The sequence below is a fragment of the Pelophylax lessonae genome (genome assembly GCF_965119305.1).
Source record: "Pelophylax lessonae genome assembly, chromosome: 2".
In the NCBI taxonomy this organism is placed as follows: Eukaryota; Metazoa; Chordata; class Amphibia; order Anura; family Ranidae; genus Pelophylax; species Pelophylax lessonae.
The window spans coordinates 198,726,486-198,748,084 of NC_138769.1; the positions used below are offsets into that span (position 1 = coordinate 198,726,486).

Here is a 21,599-nt window from a genome sequence, read left to right on the forward strand (position 1 = left end):
TACAAAATTATGATATTAAATCATCATTACCTTATTACCCCAATTTAGGTAAAAACAGTAAAGTCTGTCAGAAGCATCATAATACATCTTACTATCCAGCTGTTCAGTTTTGGTCAATAACTATTGCTCTTCCAGGTAACAATGGTGTCAGGGCTATGCGTCTAAATGTGCAAATTTCTGCAGTAATCAGTTAACAAACAAAACAAAAAAGATTGTTTGACAGACAGTTGTCAGTGACCACCTGCTGATTGTTTTCAATGTTTCAATGTTAGGCAGCCCATAGATGAGTCTGTTTTTTTCGTTCAATCAACAGGTCAAAGAAAAAAACAAATCCGATTTCTCCATCTAAATCTAGGTGGATGGGGGGACCTTCCCTGCTGAGCTAATGCATTCTGACAGCCATAAGTCTTCCCTGCCATCGGCATACACTGATCAGCACCACAGACTATAACCTGCAGCGCTGATCAAGTGGGGAAAATTCAACAGAGTGGTTGTACAGAAATCAGTCAGTAGATTAATTTCTGACCAACCACACTGTCCATACATGGATTGAAATTTGGCTGGTCTCTGATGAATCAGACAAATTTCAATCCATGTATGACCACCTTGAAGACAGTAAGATGTACACTTCAAATAGTGGAGAAACAGGCTCTGTGATAGATTGGAGGCAAGAAAATGTGACTAAATAAAAAACCATAGTAACCAATCAGAAATCTTGGTTAATTTCTCCATAACATGAAAGGTAAAACCTGATTGGCTGATCTTGGCAACAGATCCACTTTTGTTCTCATTTTCTAATTTCCATGTTTTATAAAGCTCAAAGGTTATTTTTGTCAAAAAGTATTAATATACAGAGATGCTGTATATACTAAGGGACATATAACAATTCATCATATACACCTTTGTGTTAGAGACCCCCAACAAAAGCAAATTTATGTAATAGAATGGGGAGTGCTTATACATTGGTTAGGGTTTCTTTGTTTTCTCTCTTTGTCAACCTGCTCCATTGGCATTAGCACCCTTTTTTGCTTTGCCTAGTAACTAGTGAAAATCCCATTAATGGGGACACAAGTGGCAATAATTAAAACTTGACAAGAGTTCTGACTTTTACCTATTTTACCAGGAATTGAAGTTTGGCTTTAAAGTTTAAAATCTGTTTAACATGTATGTTATTTCTGAGGATATACTACAATTATCAAAAACAATTTTCTGGCTCTTTGATGACTTCTCTTGTGACAAACTGCATTGGAAAGAAACTTAGCTCTGATGTCATCATGTCCGATCGTAAGAGTGATGGAACTATTACAGGCTGATCTCTGCTTTTACTTTTCTGAGTATATCTTTGTGGATTAATAAAGTGGCATTTTTATTAGAATGCTTTATTATGAAGTCTATTTGCTTTGTCCTCCTGGTGGTAGTTGCTTCTTTATGTTTTGGCTGAGACCACTGTGAAAGTGGTTGCTGTCTCATTGAAGCACAGAAGACCCAATTTTATGGAGGTCAATATTGCCGATGAAAAGCTAGTGTATACCCAGGTGGTGGAGCACTGTGAGCAATATTTTTTATTAGAAATGCTTAATTATGTTGTCTATTTACATTGTCCTCCTGGTGCTGGGTGCTTCTTTATGTTTTGGCTGAGACCACTGTGAAAGTGGTTGCTGTCTCATTCAAAAGCACAGAAGACCCCATTTTATGGAGGTCAATATTTCTGGTGAAAAGCTAGTGTATGCCTTGGTGTTGGAGCACTGTGTGTGACCACATTTGAAGAGGAATTTGCTGCACAATCTTTTTATCATAGATCATTTTGTATCACATTGTGGACTTTTTAAATCATTTCTGTGCAATATTTATACTAAATAACATTTTTTGTTTTACTTTTGTTTATTTGTTTAAGTCTGGTTTCACAATATTCACACAAGTGAATTTATTTGATAGTGTAAAAGGACAGTGAAAGATAACCTTGTTGCCACATATAACTTAATCGGGGATTTAGTTGAGCATTTTCTGTTTCAAAAAGCTTTATTTTATTCAATTATTTCTGGAAGCCCTGTATTAATTGAATATGACTTTTAAAATGGTATGGGTATTTAAAATAGATAGTGCAGCACTATAATTCTATTGGTTTCTAACACTTACACCAGTGTTTCCTCTTTGCTTATTTCAGAGCGGGAATCTTGTTTCCTGTAGACCTCATCATTTTGAGGTGAGGCTAAGATGAGCATAACCAGTGACGAAGTGAACTTCTTGGTGTATCGTTATCTTCAGGAGTCAGGTAAACTTTATTGTACCATAGTAATGCCACAATTGCTTCTGTCCAAAATAATACTATCCAGCAATTTAATCAGTAGTTATTGGCACTGTTTTCTTAACAATAGTTTCCATATAGGTATTTATACAGCTTTAGACATATCATTCATACGTAAAACTTTCGAGATATGCCATGTATTTAACTTTAACCCTGATCTGTTGTGTTTAATTGTATAAATCCAAATGTTGTTGTCTGTCAGAATACTATAGTATTTCTAATTCTATGAAAGTCTTCTGTTAATGATGCTGCTGGGTACTTTAATATATTTCTGTGGAGAATCTATACAGTGAAAAAATCACTGGAGAATAAGCAGCAACAGTATCAAGCAACATAACCAAATCCATGACCCTTGTTGATCAGGGGTGAAGTTCCCCAATACATTGGTCAGTGCTAAAATGACCCATTATGTTGATACCATTGAGTAGGTGCCCTGTTAGGTTGATAGTCAGTGGGAGCTAAATAGATCAGCTGTGTCAATAGGTTACTTACCTGGGAGACAAGTGACTTTTGTGTCCTGCTGAATTAAGTAATCAATGGGAAATTGCAGGCACCCTCAGGAGAGAGACTGAGGGTGCCTAGTCCCAAAAGAGACATATATCAATCAAAATAAAAAAAGGTAAATATTGTTTAGCAACTAGAGGATGACTCTAAATGTCTGATCCCCACTGGCTTCTGTTTGGGAACAAGTTGATGGGGATACTGGGTGATATCATTGACCAAATATGGCAGTGACCAAGTTTTTTAATATCATCAGAGCTAGTCCAGCAGTAGTACTACAGAGGATAAATGATAGATCCCCAGCAGGTTCTTAAATATAGTCCTGACCATCTATTATTGATGTCACTCAGGATCCACTGTCCATCTTTTCATACACATATTTATAAGGTGTCTGGGGATCTCTTATTTGTGACAGTAGTAACAGGTCAACATCATCAGGCTTCGCCCATCATGACTGACGTGGATTTAATTTGCTGAATGACTAGACTGAAATAAGATTTACATCAGGGCACTTTTATTCATTTTAATAAGGGGGTGTTTATCTGGGGATCTGTTTATCTTAAGGGAGGAGGAGCCCCAACTTCTGAACTTCTACCAGACCACTTGCTCCTAACATTGGAAGGGTGGCAAAGTACCCTCCTTGTCCCCATGTTGAGAATACAAGGGCCTTGTTCACATGTAATTTCCCCAAAAGAAATGTGGGGGTCTGTGGGAAACCCCTTTCAGCCCCTACTATGTTAACCAGTACTGGGTTCCTGTTCCACGTGTTACTCAATCACAAAAAAAAATGTAAAAGTAAATAAAAATAACCACATTGCGGAAAAAAAGTTCTTTCTCTACAGTGAATAATAAATAAATATACAATGCCTCACAATGTAAATTGAATGTAAATAATGTAATCCAGTGATGTCAATCCCTGTCAGTCATGATGATTACTTGCCCCAGATGATGTTGACCCACTTCTTTGAGGACCTAACAATGCTGCCCTGCTGAAAATCCCATCACAAGTTACAGATCCCCGGCCAGCTTTAGTATGTTCTCAATCCGGCAGGAATCCTGGATGACATAATTTATTAAATATAGTAATTGCCACATCTGGTCAATGACGTCACCCAGGATCCCTGCTGCCTGGTTTACAAACAAAAGCTGTCTGGGGATCCCTCATCTCATTTAGAGGTGGTAGTGCTACTGCTGCAAGGTGACAGACCTCTGGTTTATGTATGTTTATAGGCAATCAAGCTGGCAAGATTATGTTCAACCTAAAGCTAATTGCCAATAGAAAGTAGTAATAAATCTATGGTTATAATCTTTCTCCAAACCTAAAAAAAAAAAAAAAAAAAAAAGACATCTGGCTTGAGTTCAACTTAAAAATCACAGAAGGATGCAATATACAGCTTTCTATTTGTTTTAGCAAACTACCACTTCATAATGCATTTTGTAGAATATACTCTTACCACTTGGGCATTTAATCATTTCCTGTTTTTTTTTTCCAAATACATTTTACTGAAATTGAAATTGTCTTTGTACAAGAAATGGCCATTTATCAATCACACAGTACAAAGTTGTGACATATGCTGTTTACCTTCATTCTGAAACTGCCTAACTCTATGCACACCACAAAAAGACCAATAGACAGGTCACTGATTCTACAAAATCAGGACACACTGCCCAAATTGTCTGGCTTTTTAAAGTCTAATTGGCTAAAAAGGTGTTGTTGTTTTTTTCCAATTGCTCCCAACACTAAAGACATCTGGATAGCCAGGAAGTGAAACAGAACATTATAATGTGCACAGAATCTAGTCCCATCAGATGCATTTTTTATTTTCTCCTGTTCACTAGTTCTTACAGTCCAGCGAAAATATGCTCTGGCAAAAAATGTGGTATTGGGGGTTTTTTGACTTTAGAATATTTTAAATGATTGCAGCAGTATTTTCAAGACTTTGAAGTATTAGCGCTATTCGTTCTCCCCAACAATTAGGTATTGTTGATGTCCTGCAGAATTGTTACAATACATTCTTAAGTTCTTTTCAGTCTATAGTAAATGCAACTCGTAGCTTCCCTTCAACATCTTGCCTAATGTCACCTTAGGAACTTTGCTATTTATGTGCTAACATGGCAATGAAGAACAGAATTTGAACAATGAAGCATTCCTGGAACATTACAAATAGGCCTTAGCTGTGGAACAGCGGGCGGCTGAGAAATGAGAAGAATTCAAATATTGTTGTTTAAGTGATACTGGGTTTGAACTCAGTGCTGAAAGTACAAAATACATTGTTATTGTGCAGCAAAAAAATTCCATCCACAGCAAACCAATGAGAGCCAAAGACCAGGCCCATAGATTTCCTTAACCTTCCTTAATATTTTAGAGACTTATAAACTCTCCGGTCTGTTTGTTAATTCGAATGGGTGGCTCAGTGGTGGAGTGGTTAGCACTTTTGCATAACAGTAAAAAGGTCACTGGTTCAAATCCCAACCACGACACTGCCTGCCCAGACTTTGCATGTTCTCCGTATGCCTGCATGAGTTTCCTCCCACACTCCAAAGACATGTTGGTAGGTTAATTGGATACTGTCTAAATTGGCTCTACTATTTCTTAGATTGTAAGCTCCTTGAAGGCAGGGACTGATGTGAATGTATTTGTAAAGCGCTGAGTAAAATTGACAGCGCTATATAGGTACCTGAAATAAATAAAAATGTGTTAAAAACAAGATAACTTTGTTCTAGATGATACATTGTGCTGATTGGTTTCATGCTTTTTATGTATATATTTATATATATACATATATATTTAAAGAATATTTGACAAAATCTTCACCTGGTGTTAAGGTTTAAGAATAGTTCTACGTATGAAAATATTGTTTAAATTGTAGTCCAATATATAACAAAACAAATGGACCCTAATGGTACAGTTATGGATATACACCAATCAGCAATAACTTTACGACCAGCAAACTAATATTGAGTTGGACCCCCTTTTGCCACCAAAACAGCCTCATTTGCCACCAAAAAAGCCTTGACCCATTGAGGCGTGGGTGCCGTACCTCCTAAGGCACCAAGTTGTCAGTAGCTGATACTACTACCACTATCATTGGGGGGGGGGGTGGCTTTGCAAATAAAAATAAATCAACCCCTAACACATGCTTAATAGATTTATTTCAGATTATTTTCTTAAAATGTAGTTCCAGATGATTTCTGTCACAAATTCATTGATTTTTATTTCCTTGGTTAGGTACCTTTTCTATCTGCTAATCAAACTCCTATTTCCTTCATGAATTAACATAAGGCTAATTTATAAAGTGGCATCTGTAGACCTGGTATCTTCACCATCCCTTGCAGATGTGCAGTATTTTGAGCAGTCAGTAAGCACTGCAGTAAATTTGAGCAAGGCATAGGTTAACTCAGTGTTTCTCAACCTTTTTTCAGTAAAGGCACCCTTTAAAAATCTGCACAATCTCGGGCACCCCAACGAATAGTTTTACGTAACGCAACAACATCTACACACTACCAATGTATTTATTCTTCCAAAACAAATACACCTTTGCACACTGGTACTGGCTAGTATTCCAATGTTTCTCTCCCTAGCTGGGTAATGTGACCTCAATAGTGACAGGGGCAGGCGAGGGGCAAACGAGGATGCGATGCAGGTGCCCAACATCCTCCATATCATCTGATGGCGTCTTTGGTTGTTAGGAAGCCAGTGAAAGGTAGGTTGTAATGGAGCACAATGAAAACCTGTGACACAGTGTAATTAAAAGCAGGCTTGATCCACCTTCTGCCTTGTATACAACTTTTGGAAATCTTTGAGGCATTTTACCAGGGCACCACTAAAGAACCTGAAGGCACACCAGGGGCTAATTGAAGGATTTGTTGCTCAACCTTGATAAAAACATATAACATATCAGCCACTTTGAGGCTACATTCACACCTGAGCGTAGCGTTTTTCACGCGATTTTACCGCGATTTTTGCGGCGTTTTTACCGCGATTTTACCGCGATTTTTACCGCGATTTTTGTGCAGGCGTTTTTAGATTGAATAGAGATCAATGGAAAACGCCTGTAATCTGCCCAAAAAGAAGCTCATGTACTTTTTTGAGCGTTGGGCGTTTTGTATACAGCGTCAAAACGCTCAGATGTGAACAGGGGCCATTGAAATGAATAGGATTTGTCTTGTTGGGCGTTTTGAGAGCTGATCCTAGAGCAGAAAAACGCCCCAAAAACGCCCCAAAACGCCTAGATGTGAACGGAGCCTACGTCATTTGATTCCTTATTATTAGTGGCTTTAAAGTTATTGTTGGTTAACGTTTTGGTTATTCTAACAGTTTGGTAAAATCAAATTAAGATATAATAAACATCCCATAGGCAGAGGCCAAAGGTCAAGGGTAACATAGGTTTTGGTTAAACCTTAGCCTCTTCTCCTGGGTAACCAACAGGACCTATTCCACCATACTCAAGAGGCATTTCCATTGCCAACATCTTAAGCAAGTATTCAGGTTAATGTCTTCCCTATAAGACAGGGGATATACTTCACGAAGGGGCAGGGAATTACAGGCATAGAGTGGGAGTTAGGCTGTGGGTGCAAGTGGAGTTTGTAAGGTAAGTGGGAAGAAGTGATCGCTAGATCGCTGCACAAAGCAAATTGATGTGCAGACTTTTAATCCAATACAGCACAACAATTGAACACTTTTATTTATTTTTCCTACTGAGAAATATACTGAGGGTATACATTAGTGAGACTCAATGCTAACAATACAATGCATATGCAGTATATAGCAAAAAAGCCAAGGTGTGAGTTTATGTCCAAAAAAAAATGTGGGCACATTAAAAAAAAAAAAAAAAAAAAAGTACCTTTTCTTGCCATTGTGATCTGTTGGGCTCCCATTTGTGAGATACTTGGCTCCCTTGAGGTAGGTATACTTAGTTACTTAGTATAGAATTTGCATGTTTTTTAGGAACTTTTGTGTGTGACTGGTAGTGTGTGCCTCTGACCACCCCCTCCCCCCCAAGCTAGGGTACCACATCCTAATTTCACATTAGATCAAGATATTGAAAAAGAACCACACACCCAACAGACTTATAAGGTACCCAAACAGCTGATTGTTAAAATCATACATTTTTTTTTTTACAATTAAGTTAAAATGTAAGGTTATAAAAGAAATCAGCAATACTGAGAAATATACTGAAGGTATACATTAGTGAGACTCCATGCTAACAATACAATGCATATGCAGTATATAGCAAAAAAGCCAAGGTGTGAGTTTATGTCCAAAAAAAATGTGGGCACATTAAAAAAAAAAAAAAAATGGGACTTTGTATGTACCAAATATAGACCAGAATCAGCTAAAATCAGCAATTTATTACAAAAAAATATAAATGTTAAAACTTAAAGAGATTTTTCAGTATATTTACTGTATAACATCCACAAATCTGGAGTGTGACCATAAGTTATTCTCCTCTAAAAATGGGCATCAAATGCCTCTTCACAAATTGATTATTGCTATATGGCATCTTAGATAAACACTTTTTGTGATTAATTTGCTTTCTGAGGATCCACATTATGTGCCCCCAAAATTGTGAAGTATGGAGGTATGAGAAGGGAAGAAGGATAGAAAGGAGGGGAAAAAAAGATGCCCCTACCCTACTCGCGTACTCACCCACCAACAGCATGGAATAATGTGATGTCCGGCCTGCAGGAGGGACAGAGGTACACATCACTAGCCACACATACACAAACAAAGGCATAAAAAGGTACTCGTCATATTTTAAAACAGAAGGAAGCCATGAAAGATAAAAAATATTATTAATAATAATAAAGGTCCAAAGTGTATCCCAGATATCAAGTCTACAGTCTTGCAAAATCCAGTTATGGTTGATTTATGGATCTTACAAGCCTGTACACTTTATATCTGGGCTACATTTTCAATCTTTTTTATTATTACTATTATTATTTTAATATTTTAAGGTTAAATCTTTGACTTCCCTGCGTTTTTATAATATGTACCTTTTCTTGCCCTTGTGATCTGTTGGGCTCCCATTTGTGAGATACTTGGCTCCCTTGAGGTAGGTATACTTAGTTACTTAGTATAGAATTTGCATGTTTTTTAGGAACTTTTGTGTGTGACTGGTAGTGTGTGCCTCTGACCACCCCCCTCCCCCCCAAGCTAGGGTACCACATCCTAATTTCACATTAGATCAAGATATTGAAAAAGAACCACACACCCAACAGACTTATAAGGTACCCAAACAGCTGATTGGTAAAAGCATACATTTTTTTTTTTACAATTAAGTTAAAATGTAAGGTTATAAAAGAAATCAGCAATATAAGTTGAGTTAACTCTAAGTACTATGTTGCACTCATCTAAAGGACAAGTCACAACCCCAGACATATGAACTTATATACAGTATGTAGAAAGGTAAACAAAACATAGAAGTCTCAAAATGTTATAATGTAATAAACAGGCGGTGCAGTCAGTCCTTTAGCCAATGCTCTATTTACTTTTAGTGGTACAAATCTTGACTGACACATTTTGAATGTAATGTGTACATTTTCATGTGAACATATTGCTTTGTGAAATGGATTAGTAGCTTGCTAGGTAACATTCAAATGCATTTTTATTTTATTTCCTCCCTCAAAAATGACATTTTCAAACAGATGTCATAAAGTAAAGATATCTTGTAACAACATCTGGCTTATTTGGCATTGCTGAGGATGCATGCTTATGTGCCCTGATCGCATGTTATAGCAGTTCTGCAATAGGATAAAGTAGTCTGCTTTCTGCGAATGCTAGTTTTATCCAAGCACCTTATAATACTTGAAAAAACATCAACTACCTGCAATAATGGTGAACTGTTTCAGCTTTTTGAAAGGATAATTTAAAAGTCTTTTCTGTGTGATTTTGCAAATGAAGGACATTTACAGCAAGCAAAATCAATCTTAAAATTACGGATTTATTTTAGTAACATTTTATTTAGATTACCTCTTTTAGTCATTATTTTATAGCTGGTAAGAATGTAGGAAACTGAGTAGAAATCATCACGTATGCATAAACCTGTTTTACCTGAGCTTTTTTCTAGTGTTTTTAAAGCACAGTTTATTATTCAAACACTACAGAATAACATTGACTTTGTAGAACTATGCTTCCCAAATAGCAGATATGATATTTCACAGAATAAAAATTATCCTTCATAGTTTTGATGGTGAATGAAAGCTCATAGCTGCAAGTATAGCCACATTTTCTAGTTCCTTGAGAGTGCATTAACAGAAATAATACAATCAAATAAAATGTCTGAAAGGTGTGCTGAAGATCTTTTGAAGTATTTTATTATGAATCAGCGGATACACCCTTAATGCCAACTATCATAAATACATCTGGAAAGGTTTCTTAACCTCCCTGGCGGTATGATTCTTTTGGATTTTAGGTGCTGAAAGCGGTACCATTATTTTAGGTGCTGAAAGCATGTAATTCTTGTGAATGAGCAGCCCAAACCAACTGTATACATTTATTATACATATTATATATATATATATATATATATATATATATATATATATATGTATGTATACATATATTATGTATACATATATTATATATATATATATATATATATATATATATATATATATATATATATATATATATATAATGTATACAGTTGGTTTGGGCTGCTCATTCACAAGAATTACGTGTGTATATATATATATATATATACGTGTGTATATATATATATATATATATATATATATATATACATATATATGTATATATATATATATATATATATATATAATATGTGTGTGTGTGTATATATATATATACATATATTTACATAAAAAGTACAGTAAAACTGCAGGAAAGGGCACTGGGGGGTAATGTAATGTGATTTTATTTTATTTTGAACGATATCAGTGTGTTTGGTGCATTTTACATTCGAATTTGCCGCCGGTTCCACCCCCCGGCGGACGTCACGTCGCCGGAGACGGAAGCCGGGGCTCGCAGACGATCGGGAGAGAGCTCCGCCGCCGCACACCGCTCGCAGACATCGCTGGATCCCGGAGAAAAGGTAAGTAAAACCTCCTCCAGCATCCAGCGATCTTCCTAGCGCTACCCCGAGTGTGACTCGGGGTTACCGCTTTTGGCACTAAAATCTTACCCCGAGTCACACTCGGGAATACCGCTAGGAAGGTTAATCCAAAAAGCAACATGATATTGCACAGAATAAAAATTACAATTCGTTAGAGACCAACTATAATATACTGTATTTATTATGCATGCCTCTCTTAGATGGTTGAGGTGTCCCATCAGTCTTGGGGACCTTGTAGAATGGTCACTGGCCCACACTGGTCAATGGCAAATCAAGGAATCAAAAGCTGTGGATAACTCCACCTCTGCAGATCTGCTCTATGGCTTTTGCAGAGATTTTAAAAGAGAACATGGGTGCGGGAAGCTAACAAGGTAACAAACACAGTTTCAACCCTGTCCTCTACCTGAATTTTTCCATTTAGATCTTCATTCAGCCATTCAGGGCTAATTATTCCCATTCCACTAACCTGATTCAAAGATTTTATCCAAAACTGTTTGCAGTTCCAAAATCCAAAATATGCATTCATTCTATTTTGGCTGTCCATGCCTTTGTTCATCTTCAAAAGTTTCACATAGATTCTAGTCAGTCAGGTATTTCCTTTCTTAATTAGTTATAGACGTCTTTGCATCCACAGGGATAAAGGATGCATAATTACATATTACTAACGTTCCAGGTCATTAACAGTTCTTTGTTTTGCATTTAACAAATACCTCAATCAGTGTGCGGCCCTTCCTTCAGCCTTGCCTCGGCTCTGAGACTATTTACTAAGGTCCTAACTTCAGTTTTGGGCCTTTTTCACCTCAGAGGTATTTCAGTCATAGAATACCTGAACAATTTGTTGTTACATGAACAAACCTCTCTAACCTTGGTGTCCACTTTTAATGATGCGGGCCTTGGAGGTCTTCAAATGAATTCTGGTCTTTGAGAAGATATCTCTAATTCCATCATATCGCTTGAAGTACTAAAATCCCCCATAGATACCTTTTAGGCCAAGGTAGTTTCATTTACTTAAATGCAATGGAACATTATTACAGTATCTGTGAGGTTTCTGAGCTCCTATAGAAGGGGACAGACAACCTGATGTAAGAGCCTGTGGGAAACATAGTTGTCCCTGTGCAGAGGCAGTTACACACTATGCTAATTTTGGTGATTAGGACAATTCTATGCACTCCAATCTTTGAATCCTGGTTCATTTGCAGAAAGATGTCATGGACAACCAAAAATTTGGAGGTGATGTCAACAAAAGCATTCCAAATTTAAAGAATGAGCTAAGAAGCTGATTCTTCATAAAAGCACACCAATATATTATTTCATTAGTGTCTTATGCACCATCCTAAGGAAGTGGCCAGTACATTTTCATGAAACACGTTACCTGTGTTTTTTTATATGATTCAATGGAAAATAATAATTAATGTTATGGTGCTACAAGACCACTTACTGTAGCACAATGAATTTATTCTGGCACTTACAATTGGATAGGTAGCCAACGCTCACTGTGTTTATTCAGAAAAGGAAGGGGCCAAAAAATTACATGTTTTCTAGCCCTTTAGAACCTGTTCTCCATCCTGAAACATGCCCTGCAGGAGCCAGCAGGAGAGGAGAGGAGAGGAGGGAAAGCCAGCAGCACTGCAGGGAGAAGGACACGGAGGGGAATCTGCATTGCACAGATTATCAAATTTACAAATGCTTTACTGAATAAGACCAGGCTACATTCTCTCCAGTCATCTAACCATGTGCAAGCAAAAATCATGTTTTATTAATGTAAGTTATTTGTAGATGTGTGCTTCTTGATGTCAAGTGCCCCACAAACAATCTAACCTACTAAGAGTGGATTAAAACACTGGAACTCATGGCAACTTTTGATGCCTTATATCTGACCCTATGAGCAACACAAACATCTCTGGTTTTGCCTGATTTCACATAGCAGAAGGCAAAATGCATTGACACTTTACCTTTGTCAAAACAACCATCACATACATACTGTATACAGTATAATCTGTCAGATAGATGCATACCCTCATTTGGTTGGTTAATTTACATTGCTCCTGGAAATTAATGTTTTCCTAGGTGCTGAATAAGCTTGAAGTTCAAATGCCCACATTTAGTAATACAACATAGCTTGTACATTGTTTTTGCAAAATTAGACTGTATGGGGTTGATTTACTAAAGGCAAATCAAACCCATATAGTCTTCACTTTGTAGGGGCAGTTGTTATTAGCTTAGTGAATGAGGGGAAACTCTGCTTACTTATATCATCCAATCATGTGCAAGCAAAATTACTGTGTTTTTTATTTCCTATTTCCTTGCACGTGATTAGGTATACTGTGCAGAGTGAATTTTTACCATATTCACTAAGTCAAAAGAATCTCCCTTGCAGAGTGAAAATTCCCATGCAACATGAAGGCTAGTAAATGAATCCCTATGTTTCCAAATGACTGCACGCAGAAGTATAAGACCTACTGTACCTACAAAGTCAAGACTTGATTACCTATTTTAAAGTCCATATAAAAGCCTAATTTATGCAAACAAATCCTCTTTTTTTTCTTTTATAATTTTACCCCTCTCCTTAATTTCCCTAAAATCAGCTAGTCCTCCCATATATGAGATAAAAACTTGAACTTCTAGATTCAAGGCAGGATACTCTAAGGTTAAAAGAACAAAAGTTGATAATTAAAGAATCAATGTTTATTTTTTAGAAGTTAATGATGAGATTTACAAACATATATTTTCTAAAGTGTCTGATTGGATATTGGCCACATCCTAATATGGATGCATAGGGTACATTGACAAATTACTTTATTGAAAAACACCATTCTATGCATAGGACTAGGGATCTGCATACTTCTTTGATGAGCACATGCATAAAGATAACCTACATGTGGTCTTTGAAATGCCACAATAACCTTTCCCAGTGGGAAATTTGCAAAACATATAGAATCTAATTGGAAAAAAAGGTCTTATCCCCATCAAGGTCTATGTTATACAGCATATCATGATATTTATTCCACACCAGTCTGCAATTCATTTGGAAACATTACACACTGGGCACCTTTTATACTAAATTAAATAACTACTGTCTAAATGATAGCCTGCAGCCATCCCCAAAGGAGTTAAAACATCTACAATAAATTATGGATTAGTTTACTGTGTCACATGTACTGTATATTGGGATGAGACTTGCACATTTTCAACCCAGAGAGGCTCCCCATTCAGGATGAGTAAGTATGCAGAATAGGAGCTAACTGCTGTGTCATTATGTGTTAGGGAAGCATAAGGGTCAAAAAGTCTTAAGTGTATAAAGCCTGGGACATTACCCTCTCACATGCTCTGGGACAACAGTCCAAGCACCAACAGACTGAAAGTGATCATCATTAGAGCTGGTTAGCTGCGCAATCAACCCTTTACATACATACGCAATAGCTGACATCATGTTTTAACAGAAACATGCACTACTCATAGCATTTCCTGTTGCAATTATGGCCTTAAGAGAGGATGTCTTTATCACTTGCTGTCATACTCAGACAGAAGTGTAACTAGGATTTCATTATGGGGCAAAGTTCTTCTAGTTCTAACTATAGCATTTGGAGATTCAACCAACAGATTTTAATTATTTTAAAGAAAGAAAAGGAACAAATTGAAATAAATATTTACAATATTTAAACAGATGTAAATACAAAATTGTAATAAAAAAAATAGGCAATAAACAACAGTCAAATAAAAAGTAAAAGTGTAAAATGTTGGTAAAGTTTAGCTGGCCTTTGGTTCTGTGAAGAGTCCAATTCACTTTGAGAGTAAGTCCAATCTAAATTATTAGAATCACTGGCTCTCATCAATCACTCTTAGCAATCCTTCATAGTTTTGATGGTGAATGAAAGCTCATAGCTGCAAATATAGAGATCTTTTTTAGTTCCTTGGGAGGGCATTAACAAAATTAATACAATCAAATAAAATGTATGAAAGGTGTGCTGAAGAGCTTTTGAAGTATTTTATTATGCATCAGCGGATACACCCTTAATGCCAACTATCATCAAAACATCTGACAAGGTTTCTTAATCCAGAAAGCAACATGATATTGCACAGAATAAAAATTACAATTCGTTAGAGACCAACTATAATATACTGTATGTATTATGCATGCCTCTCTTAGGTGGTTGAGGTGTCCCATCAGTCTTGTGGACCTTGTAGTATGGTCACTGGCCCACACGGGTCAATGGCAAATCAAGGAATCAAAAGCTGTGGATAATTCCACCTCTGCAGATCTGCTCTATGGCTTTTGCAGAGATTTAAAAAGAGAACATGGGTGCGGGAAGCTAACAAGGTAACAAACACAGTTTCGACCCTGTCCTCTACCTGAATTTTTCCATTTAGATCTTCTTTCAGCCATATTATTCCATTTCCATTAACCAAGATTCAAGGATTTCAGCCAAAACTGTTTACAGTTCCAAAATCCAAAATATGCATTCATCCTATTATGGCTCTCAATGCCTTTGTTCATCTTCAAAAGTTTCAGATAGACTCTAGTCAGTCGGGTATTGCCTTTCTTATTTACTTATAGACGTCTTAGCATCCACTGGGATAAAGGATGCATATCTACACATTCCTAACTTTCCAGGTCATTAACAGTTCTTTGCTTTGCAGTTAATAAATACCTCAATCAGTGTGTGGCCCTTCCTTCAGGCTTGCCTCGGTTCTGAGAATATTTACTAAGGCCCTAACTTTAGTTTTGGGCCTTATTCACCTCAGATGTATTTCAGTCATAGGATACCTGAACAATTTGTTGTTACATGAACAGGCCTCCCTATACTTGGTGTCCACTTTTAATGATGCGGGCCTTGGAGGACTTCAAAATGAGATTTGGAGTCTCATTTACTTAAATTCTCTCCATTACTTTGCAATGGAACATTATTACAGTATCTGTGAGGTTTCTGAGCTTCCTAAATAAGGAGTCAGACCACCTGCTGTAAAAACCTGGGGGAAAATTTCTGTCCCTGTGCAGAGGCAGTTGCACACAATGCTAATTTGAGTTATCATGACAATCCTGTGCACTGCAATCTATGGATCCTGGTTTAATTGTAGAAAGATGTCATGGACAACCAAAAATTGGGAGGTAATGTCAACAAAAGCATTCCAAATTCAAAGAATGAGCTAGGAAGCCGATTCATCAGAAAATGACACCAATATATTCTTTCATCAGTGTCTTATGCACCATCCTAAGGAAGTGGCCAGTACATTGCCATGAAACATGTTACCTGTGTTTTTATATGATTCAATGGAAAATAATAATAATCAATGTTATGGCGCTACAATACCTCTTTCTGTAGCACAAGGAAGTTATTCTGGCACTTTCAATTGGATCAGTACCGAACATTCACTGTGTTTATTCAGGAAGGGACCAATAAAGGAAGGGGCCAATAAATGAATCAACTAACATATTTTCTAGCCCCCCCCCCTTCCCCCACTCTCCATCCTGAGAAATCCCCAGCAGGAGCCAGCAATAGAGGAGGGAAAGCCAGTAGCACTGCAGGGAGGGGGGCACAGAGGGAAACCTGGGCGGCAGGGGAAATCTGCATTGCACAGGGTAATTAGGATGTTCCCATGCAAATTCTGTGTGCATGCCATAAGTAGATATCTAATACCTTAAAAGCAAACTGTCATGTTTAAATTGTTCTTATTGATGCATTCTTAAGATTATCATACTGCTGCTTTTGTCCCCCTGCATAATCTGGTAAATTATCTCTGGCATTAAAGAGGAAGTAAAGCCAGTGGCTTTTATTTATGTTTTTTGTTACCTGAAAAGTAAAGGCATAATGTGCTAGTATGCATCGCATATTAGTACATATTGTGACACTTACCTCCAAACAAAGCCCTTGTTATCCCCTCTGGAGGCCGCATTCATCTTCACCCATTTTCCTTCTGGGTCCGCGGACTCCGGCTGTGCTACTGGCCAGTGTAGTGTGACGGCACTCCTGCGCATGCGGCATAGGGCTCTGAAGAAATGGCACAGACGGCTGTTCCTTTGGAGTGCATGCGCTTATGATGTCATTGGCGCACTATACAGTAAATATCTCCTTAATCATGCAAGTTTAGGAATTATTTGCAGTACCTAGAGGTAAGCCTTATTATAGGCTTACCTATAGGTACAAGTTAGAGAGGGAGGTTTACAACCACTTTAAATTGCCACAATGGCTCCTTTTTGCCATATTTGTTAACCTTCTGATCACCCATGTCTGAGGTCAGGTTTGATCTGGTGGTGAAAACTGTCTGTGAACAGAACTACCAAAATGCCTAAGACACCACACAATATAATTTAGGAAAGTATCAGATCTCTAATTTACAAGAAGTACAAGAATGGTGGAAGAAAAAAAAAAAAGAATGGAGGGAGTTTTTTAATAAATACTCAAAATTAGAACTACTAATAATCGTAGCATAGCTGTGATCCAAAACCAGAAATAGAAATGTTAATGTTTTCCTTTCATTTCAAGACAAATGACTGTTGAGAATGAAAATAGGAATCATAGCAGCAATGCGGTGTAAAGTACTGCATTCCCTTAATTTATATTTTATCTCGACAAATAACACAGCAGTGCTTTTTCAGTGTAGTTTATATGCTGCATAAGAAATATGCAAATCAAAACATAAGGCTGTGTTTTTGGTTGCAGAATAGCTTCATAAGAAATCCAGACATATAATTATTTCCAAATAGCAGGGAAAGCTCAGAAAAAAATGTTATTTTAAGCAGATTAGTCTGCTGCCAGAGACCCATAGTATTCATTGCGTGTATCACATCGGAATTAAGACTGCTGATAATGACTTATACAATGCCTTGGTCCCATTTCATATCTTCTTTTGTGCTAGGGCTCTTGATAACCATATCAGTTTCATATAAGTTAGCTTTTATAAAGGCTGCTAATCACATTGTTAAAGAAATAGACTGTTATCCATCATTTAGAAGCATTAAGGGCCACGCACACTCATTTTAGAGCTAAAGTACAAATTTATTAACAAAAAAGAACCCTGCCCACACCACAAGTGTTTATCTTGGACCCGAAAATCTTCTTCAATGATAGTCATGTCTGTGTAACTTCCTGTAGACTTAAATTCCGCCAAGCTCCTAATGCATCTAGTGTAAGAGTACTGCCCTATTAAAGTCTATGAAGATAATAAACAGGGCACTACTACCTAAGCTGGCCATACAATAGTAGAGCTATGATTACAAATGTTTGTTCTAACTCTGTTTATTCAATCTTTTAATCATTAGTGGGGCCAAACTGACTTTTGGGAATGTCCATTGACTCCGAAATTGACTGTTAAAAGCAAACATTTTTTAGGTACTTTAAAAAGGCATTCTTCATGTCATCAAATGTACTGATGAGAAAAGCTACTATTGTATAGCCAGCTTAAGAAATATTTTGGGGCCCAAGGATGTAAACACTTGGTGAAGTAACTGTTGCCATACAGCACAAAGTAACCACCTGGGTAGGGGGATTCTAGGTTAGAAAAGGCTTGGTTTTTTGAAAGAAGGGCTTTGATTCTTTTTTAGGTTAAGTTTTCTTATAGTGAAAATTTCCAAATTATTTCAACCTTTTGTAACCATTTGTACAGCAGTGGAGCTAGGGCCAGCATCAGCTTATCAGGCTCTGCTTGATTGGACAGTGTTAGCAATTTAACACAGAGAGCTTCTCAAAAGGAAGAGTAAGCAGAGCAATATTCTTATGACTGTGCTGCTTCTCCTTCAATGTCCAATTAAATGCTGGTGCAGGTCATAACTACACAGCTCAACTACAATGAATCCTGGAATGCAAGGCCTTGCTGCATAGTCTGACACAGGAACCTAGATAACAAGATCGATAGCAATACAATTATTTCAGCAGATAAAACAGTTCACATATACTTGTATGTATTGCAACAGTGTACTTTAGTTTTTAGCCTGAAGTTTGGCTTTAACACAATGTTTAATTGCTTGATGTTTCTCTCGGGTGATGAGAACAAATGTCTTTGTTGCCTATAGTAACTAATTACAGTTTTTGTTTAATTATCCACTATTATGGATGCCTATTTTACTACAGACATCACACTGTAACTTATTTTACTAGAATCCGACCATATATGAGAAAAGAAATGTGACATTTCCCTATCTTAGACATTGTATTCTGAATACTGATTTTTGATCTGTAAGGCTGTGCAGGGCTACATAGGCACAATAACTCTGTCAACACTTTAGGTATTTGTGAGGGGCCATTTTTAAATGGAGACGCAGTTATAGATGGGCATTCACACAAGGACATGAGTGGTTGACTGAATCTTCCTCTCCAAAGGGTATTAACTTTTATATGTTGGATGACACTTTTAAGCTTTCATTTAACTAAAGGTTTAATTACCCTGCTAGAGGGGGTACCCCCTTTTTGGGCTGTTTGTTTAAATTCAGTGTGTGATATTACAGTTCTTTATGCCTAATTGGAGACAAAATAGGATATTGTTGGTCCTTTGACATCAGATTATTCTCAGATTGAACATGATGAACAGGCCTCAATTGCAGTGCAGATCCTGAAGAAGTGATTTTTTGATCACAAAATGAATTTATTCCAAGTGGTATATAAAAAGAGAGTTGGAAATGTATATGATGTGTTTTAAATGACATTTAAAGTGTATTTTACATTTTAAATAAAATATGTATATAATGAACTGTGACAGTGCTGGGCCTTACAACAGTGTAGAAAAGTTTGGTACCAAGGGTTCTTATCCAGGCAGGTTGAAGGGCTTCAGAATGCATGTCTCATTCAGAGGAGACTGAAAGTCCCACTTTTCCATTTGGTCCTCTCCCCATTTTTTAGGAGAAGTGTTTGTTTGGCAATTTAGGTGTATTTGTTGACAACTCCATTTATTATTAACTTGGAAACAAAGCAAAGAGCTAATGCTAGTAATATTCCACTGGATTTGTGTAAGGTAAAAAAGGTTTTTCATAAACACAACCTGGCTTACCAGTAGATAACTAAAACCCCCCATTTACAGTGGCTCTAACTTTCTAACATATATTAGGGTTAGCTACCTACTCATTTTTGATATCAGGGAGATGTTCAGAGCATAGCCCTTTTGCCCTTTGAACACATGCCAAAGGACCGACTCTTGATGTGGTTCCTCATGACCCACATGCCAAACCAAATGACCCGGTCCTCTAGTGCAATCTGTAACATTATCGCTAGAACAGAGCAAAAGACAATCAGTTTATTCACCTCCCAACATTTAAATTGCATTAATTGTATTCATTTTTAAAAAGGAACTCTCTTAACATAAAACATTATTATCATACACAAAAATATTGAGTAAGGTATGTCATTTGGTCACCTATGGTGCAGAGCATTACATAACTGGTATTCAAAATGCAAGGTGCTATAAATGTTTTCTCTGTATATTAAATAATGTACAGGGTTATTAAAAGAGATGAAACAGATTTCAACTTTTTCTTTCATAAAAAATGTATGGAATTGAAGCACATTCCACACATCACTTGATAAAGGAAGATTCAAAGGTTCATGGTCCTTGGGATTGTATGCACTCAACTTGAGCACCATGTGTTGCGTGACATCTGAACCATAAACCATTTATTGCTACACACTAATCAACTGGTCACTAGTTATTGAATTCACAGCTTCAACAACTTGATATCTCAGATCTTGAAGAGTAGCAGGCATAGTTGGGAAAAACCTTTTTTATGTACCCCCAACAGATAAAAATCGCAGGCGGTAAGCTCTGGTGAAATGGGAGGCCACAGACGATAGATAGAGTCCAGATAGGAGAGACCGCTCCAGGTGGGATGGATGTCAGGTGCTGGTCGGATCCGCAATCCAAAATCGTATGAAGCAAAAAGAGATGACCGCACTCCGATGTAAATCGAAAATTGGAGTATATTTATTCCACATCAAACAAATAGGCAAACTGGAAACATCACACTGTGAGTGCAGGACACAAAGGCAGATGCGTTTCACAACTTAGAGATGTCGCCATCTCTAAGTCGTGAAACGCATCTGCCTTTGTGTCCTGCACTCACAGTGTGATGTTTCCAGTTTGCCTATTTGTTTGATGTGGAATAAATATACTCCAATTTTTGATTTACATCGGAGTGCGGTCATCTCTTTTTGCTTCAGGCCACAGACGATGAACAAGATCTTGTTATCCACCTCTTCCAACCTATCATCCTTGAATGGTGTCGTTCAGATAACGTCGGACCTCCAAGTGGAAGTGAGGCGGGGCACCATCTTGCATGAAAATGTTTCCATTTGCACATGCAACCATCTTCAACTAATCTTTTATGCCACTCATAAATTTGCTTATGACGGTGCGGCTGTTTGTCGAAACAACGGCAGATATCACATTGCACTCGAACAATGGATGCACACTTCGCAAACTGCAGCACACAAAATGATTTCTCCTGTGCCATCGCCATTTTCCTATAAAAAAGAAACATTGTCGCTGTGTGGCATTGAATGGAACCCATAGGCAGGCTTTTAACTTTGAACTTTCTTCTATCCACTGATGTGGGGAATGTGCTTCTATCCCTTACAGTTTGTATGAAACAAAAAGTTGAAATCTGCTCTATATTTTTGATAAACCCTGTATATATAATGAAACATGTTTCACCTTTATTTTAACCTTTTTTTGCAGCATAGGTAATCTAGATTTCTTTTTAAAGCATTTCAACTGAAAGGAATGGCTCAGCT

General features: G+C 37.2%; 1 protein-coding gene across 1 annotated transcript in view; it reads left to right on the top strand.

Moving 5' to 3' along the window:
• The window catches only part of TBL1X (transducin beta like 1 X-linked), a 398,056-nt gene that overhangs the window by 305,276 nt on the left and 71,181 nt on the right, over positions 1-21,599 (top strand). The window contains exon 4 of the mRNA XM_082245440.1: positions 2,165-2,272. Coding sequence (XP_082101566.1) covers positions 2,215-2,272 — 58 coding nt within the window. The 5' untranslated portion in view covers positions 2,165-2,214. The remainder of the gene's footprint in view (positions 1-2,164; positions 2,273-21,599) is intronic.